Source organism: Mastacembelus armatus, chromosome 20 (genome assembly GCF_900324485.2).
Source record: "Mastacembelus armatus chromosome 20, fMasArm1.2, whole genome shotgun sequence".
In the NCBI taxonomy this organism is placed as follows: Eukaryota; Metazoa; Chordata; class Actinopteri; order Synbranchiformes; family Mastacembelidae; genus Mastacembelus; species Mastacembelus armatus.
Genome location: NC_046652.1, coordinates 20,016,794 through 20,035,041, shown reverse-complemented (window position 1 = coordinate 20,035,041; position 18,248 = coordinate 20,016,794). Strand labels below are relative to the sequence as shown.

Sequence of the window (18,248 nt, the reverse complement as noted above, 5' to 3'; positions counted from 1 at the left end):
GGTCTGAACTCACACATACCATGTTGAGAGCGAGAGAGGCCGACACATGGGCAATCAAGGCTACCCGCTGGGTGGACTCAACTTTGTCTGTGATGTCACTGTTGAGCTGCACCAATCGGCTGCTGTTCTGAGACACGTTCCAAACAGATAACAGAGAGCTGCGACAGAAGTGAAGCAGTTAGTTTCGTTACTGTGGTTATATTGTGATTTTATGCACACGCATGCACGCACACACACACTCTGCTGGTTACCATGGAGACGTTCACACACACACACAGTTACCTGTGCAGGGAGTCAGCGTAGCTTTGCAGCAGGTGGGCATGGTTCTCTGCACGATAAACAGTCTCCAGAGCATCTGTCATCTTCAGTCCAACAACCAAAGTGTCGACTTGTTTCCTCAGCAGAGGGCGCCACTGATCCAGCTCCACCGTCAACACCTCCACCTGTTGCAGCAACGGGTGAGTGGGACAGGTGCAAATATAAACAGTGTGTGCTGTTGTCAACATGTTGAGAGGCTTACTGCAGAGGTGTTTCTGAATTCCTGCGTTAGACTGACAGCATCATCCAGCAGCAGCTGACTCTCTTCCATTAGTTCGTCCACACAGCCACACACATCACTCAGGTTCTCACGGTCCTTCTGAAGAGCAGAAAAATGTTTTCCGTATGTCTGAAAACCACTCTCACATTTTGTGTACCTTCACCGGGCCTGCACATGTGTGTGCGTGTGTGCGCTTACCTGGTATTGCTGCAGCAGAGTGTGTACAGTGTCCAACCGAGTGTGTGTTTGAACGTTTTGTTGTTCTGCATCACTCAGTTGTGTTTGTGTACTTTTCAGCATCTCCATGCCAACAATGAGGGAGGTGGAGAGGGGCCGGAGTTTTTTGTTAGCCATCTCGTTGGAGAGGAAGTCCACTTGCAGTGAGTGGACGAGAGACTCTGATAGGCTGAGGGTCAGAGAGATCATTAGAGCTGGAGAGCAAAACTTTTATTCATGACTTCCTTTTAAACAATGATTAGACACAAACCTGAGTTCCTGATTGGCTGTGTTTCTGGCAGCTGTTAGATTGACAGTTTTGATGGTTTTCAACATGGATACCACCTCCTCTAAGAGAAGCGTCTGATTGGCTGAATCAAGCTCCTCCTCCACGGTTTGGTTCAGATGCTCTGCCTCTTTCTGGAGCACTGGACCAATCAGTAGTCAGAGTTGTTTTAATTAAGTTGTTAAGTTAGTTAATACTTTTTAGTATTACCACCCAAAGTGCACACGAACAAGCAAGGGTCTCACCTCAATCGTGGTATTGAAGGGGGACAGGGCGTTGGCTATTCATGCCATCCCACCCTGAGACTCGAACCTGCAATTTTCAGGTTACAAGTCCGACTCCCTATCCATTAGGCCACGACTGCCCCAAGTATGAAGCATGTTTATTACTAAACAATTTTCTGCTGTTTCTGATGTCATTGGTGAAGTCATAATCGATCTCGACCTTATTGTTCACATTCATACTGTTGTTGCTTACTTTGAATGTTGTCTCGCAGGCTGCTGATGCTCTGTAGCAGCTGTGCCCCCTGTGAGAGGCTGTTATTGGTGGACACACCCACTTCCTCCAGGCGATTAGACAAATGAGAAACCTAGAGACAGGAAAAAATGTTATTTGTCAACCCCTACAAAATGTTCAATACAGAAATGCACAGATTCATGATTTATTTGTCTCTGTGTTGTTTACACAGTTTACAGTCAACATGTTGTTTATTAGTTGTGTTTATTCATTTTCTGATATTAAATTTGTTAAGTTTGTTACGTTATTATAAAGACCATGCCCACCCTCTGCAACACGGTGCTGAGCTTGGCAGTTACATGATGTAACTCATTCTCCACCCGGAACAGCAGCAGAGTGACGGATCTGTTCCCTGAAAACATCACCTGGACACACACACGGCAGTTCATTACCTTTCATGGTTATAACATCACACAAATAACCTCACCCTTTGTACAACATTCAGCACAGACATGGTCATTCAACTTAAATAAAACTTTCTGATGCCATCTTTCCACCAGAGCGCAGTGTCATCAAACATGGTGCATTCAGGGTCAACAAGCATGCTGCTCAAATCAGAGAACTGGTATTGTGTGTCTGTACCTGCAGGTCGCTTGTCTGGTTTTCCAGTACCACCAAATGGTGGTATGGTGCTATGGCAACAGCGCTCAGGTTGACAGACAGGAAGTGGTTGTGAAGGTTGTCCAAGTCACCCAGCAGAACACCAGTGCAATCATCATCACATGCTGGAGTTGCAAACAGTGGCACATGTCACATCTGACAATATAAGAACGTGTGTGTGTGTGTCTGCATGTATATTATGGTGTTACTCACACACACACTTTCCTCCCTGCAGGATGTGCCTCTTGTCACACTGATCACATGACTGACCTCTGACCCCGGCCTTACATTTGCACTGTCCGGTCAGTGCGTCGCACAGCAGGTGGAGTGAGCCCCACCCACTGCACCTACACTGTGAGCACATCCCGCCCGGCAATGTGGGGTTACCATAGTAACCAAAAGAACACCTGCAGGATGACAGAAAACATTTGGTAACGAGCACCAAAGGGCGCCATTAACTATCGACTAACAGGTTAATACATAAACAACAAGGTAAAGAAGAAAATATAAAGCAACAGGTGATGTACACTCTGGTCTCACCTCTCACAGTATCTGCCCTCGTGTCCTGTCTGACATGCTGTGCAGTGAAAATCTCCAAATGCTCCTTCGGCCACACAGGTGGGACTGAAACTGCACAGCACAAATAAAGTCAGTGACATTTAAGCAAAGACGGCAGAAAACAGGTAAACAAATCCTTCAGGGGGTCACCTATTGTTCCGCAGAGGGCAGGCACACAGCGAACAGTCACCAATGGAGCCTCTGACATTCCCGTAATACCCTGGGGCACAGCGCTCGCAGCTTCGGCCAGTGGTGTGATGCTGACAGTCCTGTAAGTTGAAAAAAAAAAACTGAAATCACTGCTGGTTCCTACTGCTCTGTGTTTTTGAGTCTGCAGCTTCCACAGAAAATGTGTATGTGTATATATGTGCATAGTATATATCAGTGCATGTTGCTGTGTGTAGCTGTGCATTGCCATGCTTTGCCATGTGTTTCCATGTGTTGCAGTGGTACCTGGCAGTCTCCAGTCTCTGTGTCACAGCTGTCACTGTGGTTGCTGCAGCGACATCGAACACATGGACGAACAAACATTGACTTCTGACTCTGAGGCGACAGCTCAGACCAAGGCTGACGAAAATATCCCACTGCACAATCCTGCAGACAGAGATCAGAGGTCTCACCTCATAATCAATCAGATATTTTCATTGACCAATCACATTCTTTTCTTCCAGTAAACCTTTAGTTACTCCAGTAATACCAGGTGCTGCAATGTTTTTTACTCTTGCCATATTGACCCAGTGAGTGACGTGGTTATCATTACCTGACAGGACAGTCCTGTGTATCCAGGTGGGCAGACGCAGGACTCAATCAGTCTCACCATGCCCCCTCTGATATCTGATTCCTCTGTTAACTCCACCTCTATCGCTGTCTCCATGGTAATGTTGGAAATCCTTAACCACAGAACAGATAGGAAATTACACAACACACTGTGTAGCACAGCATGTACATGTGTAGTACAGTGTGTATAAGTACCTGCTCTGCTGCAGTCTGGTCCCATATGAAGCCTTGATGATGATGTACTGAACATTACTGAGGACAGACATGAAGTCTGTGTGACTCACCACTTTCTCCGACACCGAGTTAAAGTACTTCCATTTGTGCTGTAACGCGCACACACACACACACACAAAAACACACACACGTGTATATTAACATAAAATGGCAGTTGTTTCTGCGGAAACAATTCTTTGAGTTGGTCTTGTCTTTCTGTGGTTTCCCATTATTCCTTGCTACTGTACCTCTGTCATCCTGATGTCATGCTGAGTCATGGCTTCATTGCTAGGGGCAACCATGTCAGTGTAGATCACGAGCTTCCTCAAAGTCCCGCCCCTCATCAGCACCTGAGGCTCCTGATTGGACAGTCCTGAGCCATCCTCAGCGTAGAAGGTGATGATGTAAGACAACAGGCCACCATACGACAGCAGCTGCACAGGACGCACATAAAGTACACACCATAGTCATTCATTCATTCTTTTATTTATAAAGCACTTTTAACAACACCACCAGGCTGACAAAAGTGCTGTACAATACATAAAAAAGCAGATAAAAATAGACAGACAAGCAACAAAACAGAACAAAACAGATTGGTGTAATTTAAGATAAAGAGCTAAGAGTCTAAAATGAGAAAGTATGTTTTGAGTTTGGTTTTAAAAGATGGGAGTGAGGGTGCAGTTCGAATCGATGCTGGTAATGAATTCCATAGTTTAGGGCCTGCAATTGCAAAGGCACAGTCACCGCGTTGTTTTAGCCTGGCAGCAGCTCGTAAACACTATAGCGCTCACACACCGTTTATGTCCGTATGACAAAACACTGATGTGTAGAAATTGCTCTGTTAGTGTGAACAAACACAAGAGGAGAAGAGAGGACAAAGGTTCCTGCAACCCATAATCCTAACCCCTGACCTAGGTGGGGTGGGTAGTACCTGGTTGCCTTCGAACTGGGGAGGCAGTCTCCAGTACAGCGGTCCTACCAGCCTGCTGCCATTCAGCTGACGGGTCTCAAGCAGCATGTCGCCACCCTGCTGGTAAACTCCAGATACTTCCCCTTGCAGGTTGGACTGAGTGACCAATAACAGGAGGGGGGGGGGGCGAGCCAGGGCGATCTACAGACATGGGGTGTTATCAATAGCTGATGTATACGCAGTTTATATAATATACATGCTAACATGCACTGTTGATGTTTCATATGCATGTGTGTTGACTCATTACATCACTACTCACAGATGCTCTGGTGAGGCCTCCCTGCTCCTCACACTCTCGGCTCAGTCCTGAACAGAAACACCGAGAACAGCCGTCCGGACTCTCGGCCGACAGACCAAACCAACCAGAAACACACTCCTCACAGTGCCGGCCTGACACACCTGCCTGAATGCACACACACACACACACAGACAAATTGAGAACAGACGACGATCTGTGTTGTAGGACGTTTCCACTGGACACAAACGTGTTACCTTGCACACACACTCGCCGCTCTGCCGACAGTCACACACCCCCGATGTTGTGTTGCAGAACGTCGCTTCTGTTCCGGCCATGTCACAGCCACATGGAAAGCATTCTGGGTAACCATAGTAACCAGGTCCACACTGGTCACATGACCTGCCAGAGAACCCCTTTTTGCACTGACACTGACCATTGATCAGATCACACTGAGGGGCAGAACTTCCTGGTGTGCTGCAGCTGCATGGCTGCAGAGAGAGAGAGAGAGAGAGAGAGAGAGAGAGAGAGAGAGAGAGAGAGAGAGAGAGAGAGGTCAGACTGTCACCTGTCGCAGGTGTATGTGGGTGTCTGTGTGTATGTGAGCCTGTACCTTGCAACCTGTGATGGGGTCATGACCCCAGTGTCCTGTCTCACATCTGTCACAGGTGTCTCCCTCAGTATGGGGGGGGCAGATACACAATCCACTTTCTGGGTCACAGTTCCCACCTGTGTGATCACATGTGCATGCTGGAAGAACAACAAGATATAGCCAATCAGAGACAAAGGTCGACCAATCAGCAATCAAAATGACGATATCTTTTCTGTTTATTTACCTGTGCAGCCGTTACCACGAAAACCATAGTAACCTCTACTACAGTGGTCACACTTGAGTCCAGCTAAGCCCTCGGCACACTGACACCGCCCATCTTCGTCACATGACTGAGAAAGAGATCCTGATTGGCTGCAGCCACAAGATTGGCAGCCCCACCCACTCTCCAGTCCAAAGAACCCAACCTAAAAGCAAATAAACGTTTACCATGTTTAGACAACATGTGGACGAGAACAAAGTCAGCGAAAAGAGCAGAGAAAAATCATGAGGAGTGACTGAAAGTTAGACAATAGCCCTTGGTCTCATCTTGGTGCTATTATTAAAACACACTTTTAATGTAGGTGTTTATGTGGGTGTCTCACCTGACAGTGGTCACACGTGCGCCCTGTCACATTTTCTCTGCACAAACACTGTCCCGTTGTGACATCACACACATTGGAGAGGGCACCGCTGACATCACAGCCGCACTCTGAGAGAGAGAGAGGGGGAGAGACCCACACATTGTCAGTCTGCCTTTGAAGCCCCACCCAATGAGTAAGCCTGTGTGCATGAATTGTAACCACAGCTCTACACCTTTGAACAAAACCCAGCTAGCCTAGCCCCATTAGTGGGCGTGGAGTCATCAAGCTCAGGGTCCGTTTGCTGTCCGAAGGCAGTTCCCCAGCAGCGCAGGGAATCAGAATCGTGATGGTCCAACAGACACATCGTGCTAAGCAGAACCCCATGGTTCATCACCTGCCTGTTCATGTTTCAAACAGGTTTTACCCACTGAGAAACCAACTCTAGTAACTGGCAGCTCCACAGTCAGAAATGTGAAGGTAGAGACTTCAGTGACCATAGTCCAGCGTTTCCTGGGGCCACTGACGTCACTGATCAATTACTGTGTTCAGAAACCTTGTTGTCCAGATAGAAGGCCGAAATGTGGATGGGACTCATGCTGCATGTTGTTGGACTTGGTTGAATTTTGAGTCAGGTGGACGTTAGGGGCAGTACATATGGACTGAATAAGCCCCTGTAACTTAAAGCAGGCATCACGAAGGCTGGAAAGGAAGTGGTGTTCCACAAATTTAGAGGAAATTTTTCTAGCCTGGAAAAACAGTCTATTAACATATAAAAAAGCTCTCCAGAACTGCATACTATTCATCACTAATAGAGAAAAATAAGAACAATCCCAGGTTTCTTTTCAGCACTGTAGCCAGGCTGACAAAAAGTCACAGCTCTGTTGAGCCCAGTGTTCCCTTAGCTCTCAGCAGTGATGACTTTATGAGTTTCTTTACAAATAAAATCACAACTATTAGAGATAAAATTCAGCAGATACCTGCAATAAATGAATCTTCTACTACAGTAGCTCTTGAATCATCTGTAGGACCTCAGTTATGTTTAGACTGCTTCTCTCCCATAGATCTCTCTGAATTTACATCAGTAGTTTCTTCATCTAAATCATCAACGTGTCTCTTGGACCCCATCCCGACTAGACTGCTTAAAGACACCCTGCCATTAATGAACTCATCTTTATTAGACTTAGTAAATTTGTCTCTAGTATCAGGCTACGTACCACAGGCCTTTAAGACTGCAGTAATCAAACCTTTACTCAAAAAGCCTAGTCTTGATCCAGGAGTCTTGGCTAATTATAGACCAACATCCAACTTGCCATTTATTTCTAAAATCCTAGAAAAAGCTGTTGCTAAGCAGCTATCAGACCACTTACACAGGAATGAACTATTTGAAGATTTTCAATCAGGATTTAGAGCACATCATAGTACAGAAACAGCACTGTTGAAAGTTACCAACGATCTTCTCTTAGCCTCAGATAATGGACTTGTTTCGATACTTGTCCTCCTAGACCTTAGTGCAGCATTCGACACCATTGACCACAACATCTTATTACAGAGACTGGAGCATGTGACTGGTATCAGAGGAACAGCGTTAAAATGGTTCCAATCCTATTTATCGGACAGATTCCAGTTTGTTCATGTCCATGATGAACCTTCCACATGAACAAAGGTTAGTTATGGAGTTCCACAAGGCTCCGTGCTAGGACCGATTCTGTTCACCCTGTACATGCTTCCTTTGGGATATGTCATTAGGAAGCACTCTCTTAATTACCACTGCTATGCAGATGACACTCAACTGTATCTATCTATTAAACCTGTTAACACAAACCAGTTAACCAGACTTCAAGCCTGTCTAACTGACATAAAGGCCTGGATGACCAGTAACTTTCTACTTTTAAATTCAGAGAAAACAGAAGTCATTGTATTTGGGCCAAAAAAGCTCCAAAACAGCTTTTCTAACAATATAGCTACTCTAGATGGCATAACCCTGGCCTCCAGCACTACTGTGAAAAACCTTGGAGTTATTTTTGACCAGGACATGTCCTTTAACTCACACATAAAACAAATCTCTAGAACTGCCTTCTTTCACCTGCGCAACATTTCCAAAATTAGGAACATCCTGTCTCAAAATGATGCAGAAAAACTTGTCCATGCATTTGTTACCTCAAGGCTAGATTACTGTATCTCATTACTATCTGGATGTCCCAATATCTCCATAAAAAGCCTCCAGTTAATCCAGAATGCTGCAGCCAGAGTCCTGACAGGAACTAGCAAGAGAGATCATATCTCTCCTATATTGGCTTCTCTTCATTGGCTCCCTGTAAAATACAGAATAGAATTTAAAATCCTTCTCCTCACATACAAATCCCTTCATGATCAAGCTCCTTCATACCTTAAAGACCTCATAGTACCATATTATCCCAATAGACCACTTCGTTCTCAGAGTGCAGGTCTACTTGTGGTTCCCAGAGTTAGGGATGGCTTCAGGCAACCCTGAACCATCCCTTAGTTATGCTGTTATAGACCTAGACTGCCCGAGGACTCTCCATCATGGACTGAGCTCCTCTCCCCTCTCCTGCCATTTACACCCCAGTGAGACTTGACCTACACATACCTGACGGCTGATGTCACAACAGGGTTTGTGTCTCTCACCTTGGCAGTCCTTGGCGTGCACAGCGTCTCCATAGTAACCGGGCTGACAGACCTCACAGTGTTTTCCAGCTGTGTTGGCGCGGCAACGAAGACACTCCCCAGTGATGGTGTCACAGTATCCCACCTCAGTTACATCCACATTATTGTTACACTGACAGCGAACACAGGCCCCACCGACTACCTGTGGGTTACCATAGTAACCAGTGGCACACCTGTAGATAACACATACGTGTTACAGAAGGTCCACCTGATTGGAGGCCTCACCTGATTGCCTCATCGGAGTGTAAGTCATCCTCACCTCTCACAGTTGGTCCCTGTATATCCGTCTTGGCACTGGTCACAGGACACCTGTCCTGATGTGTCCAGCACGCAGGTGGGACTGAAGCTAAAATGCGCACACACACACACACACACACACACACATCATCAACATCTCTGCTGAACAATAAAGATTTGTGGTTTGAATGAGCTGTGATGAAACACACCGGTTGGACGGCTCTGTCAGAGGACACGGACATAGGCGACAGTCATCTGGCGTCGCCTCCGTGGCATCGCCATAGAAACCAGGGAGACAGTGCTCACAGTGAGGACCTGTGGTATTATGGGTACAACCCTGGAAGACAGACAGGTGTAATACAGACTTCTATTATGTAATAAAGAACAATAATACTGTAATAAATACTGAAAAAAACAAATAAATACTGGAATAAATACTGAAAAAACACAGATACTGAAATAAATACTATAGTTAAATTAGTGAACCATGTGTCTTTGTTTACCGGAATATTTCTGCTCCACTTATTTCATCTGCTGTGCTGAAACTCACCAAACAAAGCCCGTTGACATCGCAGTCGGTGGTGTGATCATTACACTCACACGGCATACAGTTCCCTCCAAACAACACTCCCCCCACTCTGTAGAAACCTGGGAGGCACATCTACAACATACAAGGAGTACAACAACACGCAAACATACACAAACTGTTGTTTTTCCAGGTATCTACAAAATTACAGGCACATAACAGTACTAAAAACACCAGCTCTAGTAACAGCATTAACAATATTAAGAGTACCAGCTGTACTGGCAGTAACTTGGTGACAGTCCTGGTACAGGGACCATGTTGGACCTGTTATTAAGACTTGGACTGAGGTAAACTGTTGTAACTGCAGGTAGAAACAGGTTTGTTATCTTTAAACATGTATTCACTGCTGCAGTTTCCAGATACGTTGAACTCATTGCTTTACTACATCCCCACAAACAACCCACACAGTCCACACTGTTATTCGTTTTACCTCACAGGAAGTGCCGCTATAACCCCACGGACATTCACATATCTCTACGGCAACTGCCTGAACACCAGAGGCTGATCCAGAGTCTGCGACATCAAGAGATACAGAACTGAGACTGAAAGACAGACAGGAAGAGAGACACATTCATTAGATTCATAACTAACATCCACCATCATGTTGTCTCAGCTCTCCCTGAAGGATAGTAAGGATGTCTCAGGAAAACCTGATACTGGGTCTCCTCATTCACAAGGAGTTCAGAAGGGGCCTAAACACCTGCTGACCACTTTTTTCAACATGAAGTAGGAGGGGGTTTTCCTGTGGACTGAGACCAGATCCAGGAAAACTCATTGCACTGCAAGAGATCCAGAGGAATCCAAAGGAACTGTTTGTAATGCAGAGTCGACCTCACAGGTGTCTGGGCAATGCACCTGTTGATCGCACCTTCAGTTGACCCTCACTGGTGAACCATACCTGTTATACTCATTTATATGGGGCAGTGACAGTGAAACACATTGAATCCACAGGGTCCTTCATGTCACCGCGGAGCTGCAGACTATTCACCTTCACACCATCTAGACAGGAGCACCAGTTTATTACGACCAGTTCATTAGGAGCTCCTCTGCCAGGCTGAACCAAACCTTCTTTGAGAAATAATATTCAGCTTCTACATTTCAATTCAATTCAATATATTTGTATTGCGCTAAAACAACAATAAACACCACAAACACTGTGCAGGTTGGCCACTACCGGCACTTCAGCAATCTAAAGCTTGAGAAAGGAGAGATGAGAGGAGAGCTCAGTCCTTGATGGAGAGTCCTCAGGCAGTCTAGGCCTATAACAGTATAACTAAGGGATGGTTCATGGTTACCTGGGTGCACCCAGTACAATGCACAAGAATTGTGTATAATGGCAGCAACTAGTATCTGTTTTAGCAGGAAAGTAAGTGAAAATGTGCTGTTCATATTCTGTCATGATACTCAGATAAATGGTAATAAACTGCAACATTATGTTTTATGTTGCTCATTATTGTATGATATAAAATGTTGTAAGGTTATGCTGGTAGATGACCATAGCATGAAAACAAAAACTTATTGGCAAAGTGGTTTCACATAGTCAGTGATGTTCCAACAGGCTGCACTGTGATTGGTCAGAGATGAAGAAGGATTTTAAATTCTATTCTATATTTTACAGGGAGCCAATGAAGAGAAGCCAATATAGGAGAAATATGATCTCTCTTGCTAGTTCCTGTCAGGACTCTGGCTGCAGCATTCTGGATTAACTAGAGGCTTTTTATGGAGATATTGGGACATCCAGATAGTAATGAGTTACAGTAATCTAGCCTTGAGGTAACAAATGCATGGACTAGTTTTTCTGCATCATTTTGAGACAGGATGTTCCTAATTTTGGAAATGTTGCACAGGTGAAAGAATGCAGTTCTAGAGATTTGTTTTATGTGTGAGTTAAAGGACATGTCCTGGTCAAAAATAACTCCAAGGTTTTTTACAGTAGTGCTGGAGGCCAGGGCTATGCCATCTAGAGTAGCTATATTGTTAGAAAAGCTGTTTTGGAGCTTTTTCGGCCCAAATACAATGACTTCTGTTTTCTCTGAATTTAAAAGTAGAAAGTTACTGGTCATCCAGCTGAGTGTCATCTGCAGAGCAATGATAATACAATGCTTCCTAATAACGTTACAAGGGAAACATGTATAACGTGAAGAGAATCAGTCCTAGCACAGAACATTGTGAAACTCCATAACCGGCTTTTGTGCACGTGGTAGGTTCATTACAAACGTGAACAAATTGGAATTTGTCTGATAAATAAGATTGAAACCACTTTAACACTGTTAAATGAAGATGGAATCATTTTCTTAAATATATTAACAGAGTTGTCAAACAAACATCTGTTGTCATGGAATTTTCTCCCAAAGTTATTAAAGAATGGTCAAATAAAAGAGGATTTTGGGGAAATGCATTTAAATGTTCAATATCATATGTCAGAACTCGATCAAGGGAGTGGTTAACAGACAAGAACCCAGTGCAACACTTGTGTTATAAACAAGTGAAAGAAGTTAGTTCTAGAGATTTGTTTTATATGTGAATTAAAGGACATGTCCTGGTCAAAAGACTTGAGGAGGACTCCTTAGTCTAAACGTAGCAAGCTATTGGTTTCCAGCAGAGTGGCAGGACCACACATTGCAATCTGTCTCAGTATTCACTGGAAGTTGCAGTACAATGAAACCAAAAGTACCACAGTGTCAGCAAAGAACAGAGAAATCATCCAGAGGTCACTGCACCGTCATCCTCCCACCTCAACAGCACCATCAGGTCCTTATCATAAAAACTAGGCTGAAACAGGAACAAATGTGGCAGCCCGGCACCCACTGATACTAACCCACTAAACACTTTGGCCTTCCTGCTGACAAGAAGCCCAGATCTTTATCTGATTATACAAGGACTAAAATAATTGCAGTAATAGCGTCAGTATGCCCACAGTTTCCCTACGAGACACCCCCATGAACACTCATAAGCCTCCAAATCCAGTAAGTCCCATGACCCAATTTTGGACAACTGGTACAAGACCAGGACAGAGTCCACATCAGAAAGTGAGCAGTGTTATACCCTGATAGTTGGCATTCCACCTCCAGTCATGACTTGAAAAGTGTGATCTACAACTCAAGTCCATATGTACTGCCCCTAACATCCACCTGACTCAAAATTCAACCAAGTCCAACAACGTGCAGCATGAGTCCCATCCACTTTTCGGCCTTCTATCTGGAGGTTTCTGAACACAGTAACTGATCAGTGACGTCATTACACATGATCAGATTACTTCATCCTTGGTAAAGCCTGACTGGGGTTTCTCACCGTATTGGCTCGTCAGCAGAAGTGTTCAGGTGAACTTGAATGCTCAGTGACGTCGTGTCAGCGAGAACCGACAGCAGGTCATCACGTGAAATGTGGACACCTGTCTGATCATCCACAAATCTCCATGGGACAATCACCACAGCAACCAAACGCTCAGCCAATGGAGAGAGGAGGAGGGGGAGAGGAGGCCAGAGACGAAGAGTCCGACCACTACCCTGGAATTAAGAGGAGGTAGAGTGGGTGTTGCAGCCCTTTAAAACAATATGCTTGTGTCTTTTCTGAAATTTTTTCTCATTTTGAAAAAGTACTTTACCTCGATGATAATGTCAGTGAGGGCAGGGACAGAGTGATCTTCATTGTCCAATGGGACGTCATAAACCACAGAGTAGTTCAGAAGCCCTCCATAAGACACCAACTAAAGACACAAGATGTGAGTTTGAAGCTTGGTGGTTGATAGCATTATGACCAAACATGGAAATGAGAGCCAACCTTGTTGCCAAGGAAACTAGTGGGTGCTGTCCATGACAGCAGTTGTTGGTGGATGTGGCCAGAGGACGTGTTACCAGGAATGGGGAGCTCGTTGCCATGGATGACAGGAGGTGTGTGAATGGACTGAGGGGGGAGCAGCCAAGCTTCTGTTTGAAACACCTGAACCAGAACATAACCAGAAATGATAAAATGATACTCCTATGTAAGTACAGGTGAGTGTCAGAGGTACCTGTGAAGAGTGTGTGAATGTTTTAGACTGCAGTGGTAACACCTTGCACCTGCATGGTTTCTGATCTGTTTTTTTTCCCACATTAAGCCCACATTTGAAGCGTCATTAGCCTCATTAGCTACATTAGCATCATTAGTGTGTGCTGGTCCCTTGACAGAACTGGTCCTGGTGACCAAATCCATGGTCCTTTTCACTGCAAAATCAGGCTTTGCTGAAAACTGCACTAGTAATTTAAACACTCTGTCTTTGAACAGTCCAGTTCAAATCTACTGAGGACTTACTGTTTAGTGCCTGTCCGTCCTGAACAGGGGTCCCTCCTCACCTCATCTTTCTAACGCTTCTTTTTTTTTTTTACTTTTTAAGGTGACTTTTTTTCCTGAATATGCACTGCACAGGCTGTAAGATTGGTCAAATCTGGGCGCTGTGTTTTTGGGTTGCAGACAGTAGAATACATGTGTCACCGGTATACAGGTGCGACTTACCTGAGCTGTAGACCAGGTGGAGGCCTCACACACATCAGAAACTCCAAAACAAAAACAATCAGTGCAGCCAAGTGGATTTTCCTTCTGTAAGTTGTAGAAACCTGGTTTACACAGATCACAATGTGCTCCCATCACGTTCGCCTGAGGAACAGGTGAGAGATGGGAGAAAAAATGAGAGGTCAGTAAAGTGAAGATTCAGGTGTGTTCTGTTAAGGTCAAAAGCTGCAGGTAGCCCCGCCTCCACAATGATGTCAGTGCTTACCTTGCAGGTGCAGGGGCTGCAGGGGTCGGTGTTGATGCTGCCCGACAGGTTACACTCACAGCGCACACACTGTGGAAATTCTCTGTATCCAAATGCACAACGATCACACTGTCGACCCGCAAACCCCTCTCTACACACACACTGACCTGCAGACACACCTGGACTCACAGACACACACACATACATCACATTGGATACATCAGAGTCAGAGCTGCAACACACTTCACTGTAAACACACAGGATCAACAACAACACTGACCTGGCTGTGTGTCATCTCTGGTGCAGACTGAAGACTTTGACCCTCTCAGGTCACAGTCACACTCAACACAAGGAGAGTCTGAATTTGGAGAAGTCTACACACAAACAACACAAAAACACAACCTGAAAAAAAGTTCTATAAATATATATCTATAAAACATGAACTGAGCCTAATTACTTTTGGTACTACAAAGATGTAGTACTTTTTGCAGTATTTGTACTTACCTTGGCAGGCCTATAGTACCCGTCTCTGCAGGTCTCACAGTTGATGCCGGCTGTGTTTTGTTGACAGTTGATACAAACTCCGCCTCCCCGACGAACTCCGTGAGAGTTTAAACTCAGAAAGAGTTCGGCTACAGTTTGATTGTAGAAACAGTCGACTGCTTTGTTGTGACAGTTACACTCTTAAAGATAGACAGGTGAGAGACAGACAGGTTTGTGAGAAGCAAACAGGTGAGAGACAGAACAGACATTCTGATTACTATATGTTTCTATCTCTTACTTTCACAGGTATTTCCCTTAGAGATAGTTCCTGGTTGCCATGGCTGCTGGTGGTAACCAGGGCAACACTCATTACAGTTCTCCCCACAGGTGTTGTGTTCACAGACACACTGCAGCTTCTGTACACACATGCACATATGCACAGGTTGAGGTCCATGTAAATATTTTTCATCTGTCAGACGCCAGTATAGGTGTGCACAGGTGTGTACAGGTTACCTTGGTAACATGGTCCAGTGGGCAGCTCTGAGCGTGTCCGTAGCAGATACACATCCCACCGACAGAGATGTCTTTGATGGAGTAGTAATACTGTGACAAACAAACATGTTGTCATGGATTCTGATCAAATAATCAAAACATGATAAATCTGTCTCTCCGCAGCCTGTCTCACCCTCCGGGTAACGATGGGGTCGACCTCTCGGGGATCACGAGTGCTCAGTGTCATCAGGTCGGCATTCAGCGTTCTGATTCGCTGAAGTCTGAGTCTAATGTAACGAGCTGACGTGAAGTTCAGGAGGTCGGATGACAAATCTTCAGAACCAGGGCGGCCATTAATCAGAGAGGTGTGAATCTGAGAGACAGACAGGTAAAGTGAGACAGGTAGTAGAGTGAGACTGGTATAGGACAGAGACAGGTGGTAGAGTGAGACAGGTATAGGACAGAGACAGGTGGTAGAGTGAGACAGGTATAGGACAGAGACAGGTGGTAGAGTGAGACAGGTATAGGACTGAGGCGGGTTTGTAGAGTGAGACAGGTATAGGACAGAGGCGGGTTTGTAGAGTGAGACGGGTAAATGGTCAGAGCCACAGACACAGCCTGTCTCACCTCTCCGTGCTCCAGTGGGTTCAGTCTGGAATAGTAAGACGTGCAGATGACCTCGGTGTCGCTCTTGTAAGTCGGAGCTCCGAGTCTTGGTGTGATGTTGTAACGAGTCAAACACTCTGAGTCACTGATGGCATAAAACTGCCAGGGGTCAAAGGTCATACCGTCAAGAGATCGCTCTAAGATCCAGTTACCTGAGATGCAGACATACAGGACAGTCAGTAAGATAGTCAGACAAGGAGACATACAGTCAGACAGACAGACAGGTCTCACCTGGTCGAGGAGAATTAGCAGCTTTGATGATGACGTAGGCGACCTGAAAAATCTGAGCAGAGGACATTACAAGCAGTCACTAGGACACTCAGGTAACAGAGGACATCAGAAACATCTTCCTCATGTGTCACCAGTGTATGTGTTTGCGTGTGTGTTACCTGTGTGTGTGCGTTACCTGTTTGAGGTCCAGGGTGATGGTGACCCAGTGAAACTGTCGTCCGTTCTTGATGCTCGGACTCTGCCACCACTGGTTCGTGCCATCAATGGCATTTGTGATCGGGTGACGTTCTGAATTACACACAAATACTTTGAGTACTACAACTTCCTGCAGAAAAGTTCTGCTGTGTCCTCTGACAAAGTGCAGAGTGCAGATTTTAAACTTCTGTTGTTAATTAGATTAAATCAAGACTAAAGTGTTTTAGAAAAGACATAAGGGTTTAAACAACAGAAGAATCAGATCCAGAAAACAAAAATCACAGCTCAGTGAGAGATTTGAACAAATTGCCCAAAATTTCACCAGAACATCGAAGTTTACAATTGATTTAAAGGGACTGAGTTTGTTCAGGTTTGTGGAGCAGAAACGGTTAGAAACCAGAAGTGAGCCACATCAGTGGTTTCTGTTTCTCGCTTAGTACCTTTGGACAGGACAGAGTTAGCATCACATTTGGCACAGTGTGGGTTCTTGATTCTTCGCCCTGGGACATGTTCAACCAGTTTACAGTAAACCTCGGGTTCTGGGTCTCCACACGTCGCATTGCTGGTGATCACTGCGTTACTAGCCAGGTTCAAGATGGCTGGAAACAGACCTGCAATAGAGCCAGACAGCACTTAGCCCCCTGTCAGTACTCTGCTACCCTGAGGTTAACGTCTTATGAGCCTCCAGCTAGTACCCTGTTATCTTCCAGTTAGAACCCTGTTAGCATGCTGAAACAGTGCACTGTTTTTCTGGCCTCAGACAGTGACTCAGACAGTTAATATGTTTTTGCAGGTAAACTCTCAGGTGAGTCAGTGTCTGAAACCTTCCTGAAGATATGTTATGTGACACCATGGGATCATGTGACCTAGAGTTTAATAAACATTGATTCAGTGTTTTACTCAGACTGGTTCAAGATCTTTTTCTGCAGGATGAAAGTTCAGCAGAAGGCTTTTAATCTGAAACTCTGCTGGAGTCACATTTGCATCTGAGGCTGAAAGTATTGATTCAGCTGCCGCCTCCTGCTATGGTTTGTTTGTTAAACAGCATCATGTGACCAAAGTGTACGGAGGAGAAAACTCAAACAAATGTAGAGATAAAATACAATAAAAATAAATAAAGCTCAATTTCTTGCAGGTTTTGTAGTTTGATGTTATTTACAGTTTATGTACCTGATCAGTTTCTGTCCACAAACAAACACGTTAAGAGTGACACATCCTGTCGACACCTACAACCTTTGGTTGTATTTCAGGGTCAAAGGTCACATCAGCCCTCGCTCTAACAGCTGACACCAGTTTATCACTGCACTGGGTTTGTTGAGTCTGTTCCATCTCCGTCACCTTGAACGGCCTCACAGACAACACGGAGGCGTCACAACATCTGCTCAGACCTGCAGGTGTCACAGCTGACATCACCACAGGTAAAGCTGCTGTAACCTTTACCAATCATAATCTGTGTGTGTGTGTGTGTGTGTGTGTGTGTGTGAGAGTGTGTGTGAGAGAGAGAGAGAGAGAGAGAGAGAGCAACAAATCGAACAGACCAATGAGAGAGCAGAAAGACAAATCAGTGTTCCCAGATTCCCAGCAGCCCCGGTGTCAGGGTGACCCCCTCCCCCGACAAACAGACACAATCAGAAACACACACACACACAGTGGGGGAGGGTTGAGAGGAAGGGGGTAGAGTGTGATTGCTAACACACAGTAGGACACACAGTCCGTGTGTCTAAGTGCGCATACACACACACTGATCAGACTGATTGATAAGGAAACTGTGTGTGTGTGTGGATCCAGAATGAAATGTGTGTGTGCTGCTGCACAAACTGATAAAACCTGGATCTGCTCACACAACAGTCTCACTCACT

At 45.1% G+C, this 18,248-nt stretch overlaps 2 protein-coding genes across 2 annotated transcripts in view; one reads left to right on the top strand and one right to left on the bottom strand.

Annotated features, from left to right (window-relative positions):
* The window catches only part of LOC113121869 (zinc finger protein 665-like), a 219,208-nt gene that overhangs the window by 18,576 nt on the left and 182,384 nt on the right, over positions 1-18,248 (top strand). The gene's annotated exons all lie outside the window — the stretch shown is intronic.
* Positions 1-18,248, bottom strand: part of lama1 (laminin, alpha 1) — a 28,555-nt gene that overhangs the window by 9,767 nt on the left and 540 nt on the right. The window contains exons 2-41 of the mRNA XM_026292692.1: positions 16,830-17,000; positions 16,370-16,482; positions 16,195-16,246; positions 15,925-16,115; positions 15,491-15,670; positions 15,319-15,408; positions 15,104-15,221; positions 14,827-15,005; positions 14,603-14,696; positions 14,344-14,501; positions 14,082-14,222; positions 13,371-13,529; positions 13,195-13,296; positions 12,882-13,096; positions 10,021-10,132; positions 9,555-9,665; positions 9,214-9,341; positions 9,027-9,113; positions 8,729-8,940; positions 6,104-6,210; positions 5,746-5,926; positions 5,523-5,659; positions 5,167-5,400; positions 4,934-5,077; positions 4,636-4,815; positions 3,953-4,138; positions 3,687-3,814; positions 3,475-3,604; positions 3,168-3,308; positions 2,865-2,983; positions 2,697-2,786; positions 2,370-2,563; positions 2,139-2,281; positions 1,823-1,921; positions 1,518-1,629; positions 1,026-1,182; positions 737-944; positions 521-637; positions 283-443; positions 20-158 (exon numbers count right to left, since the gene is read on the bottom strand). Of these exons, the coding sequence (XP_026148477.1) occupies positions 20-158; positions 283-443; positions 521-637; positions 737-944; positions 1,026-1,182; positions 1,518-1,629; positions 1,823-1,921; positions 2,139-2,281; positions 2,370-2,563; positions 2,697-2,786; positions 2,865-2,983; positions 3,168-3,308; positions 3,475-3,604; positions 3,687-3,814; positions 3,953-4,138; positions 4,636-4,815; positions 4,934-5,077; positions 5,167-5,400; positions 5,523-5,659; positions 5,746-5,926; positions 6,104-6,210; positions 8,729-8,940; positions 9,027-9,113; positions 9,214-9,341; positions 9,555-9,665; positions 10,021-10,132; positions 12,882-13,096; positions 13,195-13,296; positions 13,371-13,529; positions 14,082-14,222; positions 14,344-14,501; positions 14,603-14,696; positions 14,827-15,005; positions 15,104-15,221; positions 15,319-15,408; positions 15,491-15,670; positions 15,925-16,115; positions 16,195-16,246; positions 16,370-16,482; positions 16,830-17,000 (5,720 nt within the window). The remainder of the gene's footprint in view (positions 1-19; positions 159-282; positions 444-520; positions 638-736; positions 945-1,025; positions 1,183-1,517; positions 1,630-1,822; positions 1,922-2,138; positions 2,282-2,369; positions 2,564-2,696; positions 2,787-2,864; positions 2,984-3,167; positions 3,309-3,474; positions 3,605-3,686; positions 3,815-3,952; positions 4,139-4,635; positions 4,816-4,933; positions 5,078-5,166; positions 5,401-5,522; positions 5,660-5,745; positions 5,927-6,103; positions 6,211-8,728; positions 8,941-9,026; positions 9,114-9,213; positions 9,342-9,554; positions 9,666-10,020; positions 10,133-12,881; positions 13,097-13,194; positions 13,297-13,370; positions 13,530-14,081; positions 14,223-14,343; positions 14,502-14,602; positions 14,697-14,826; positions 15,006-15,103; positions 15,222-15,318; positions 15,409-15,490; positions 15,671-15,924; positions 16,116-16,194; positions 16,247-16,369; positions 16,483-16,829; positions 17,001-18,248) is intronic.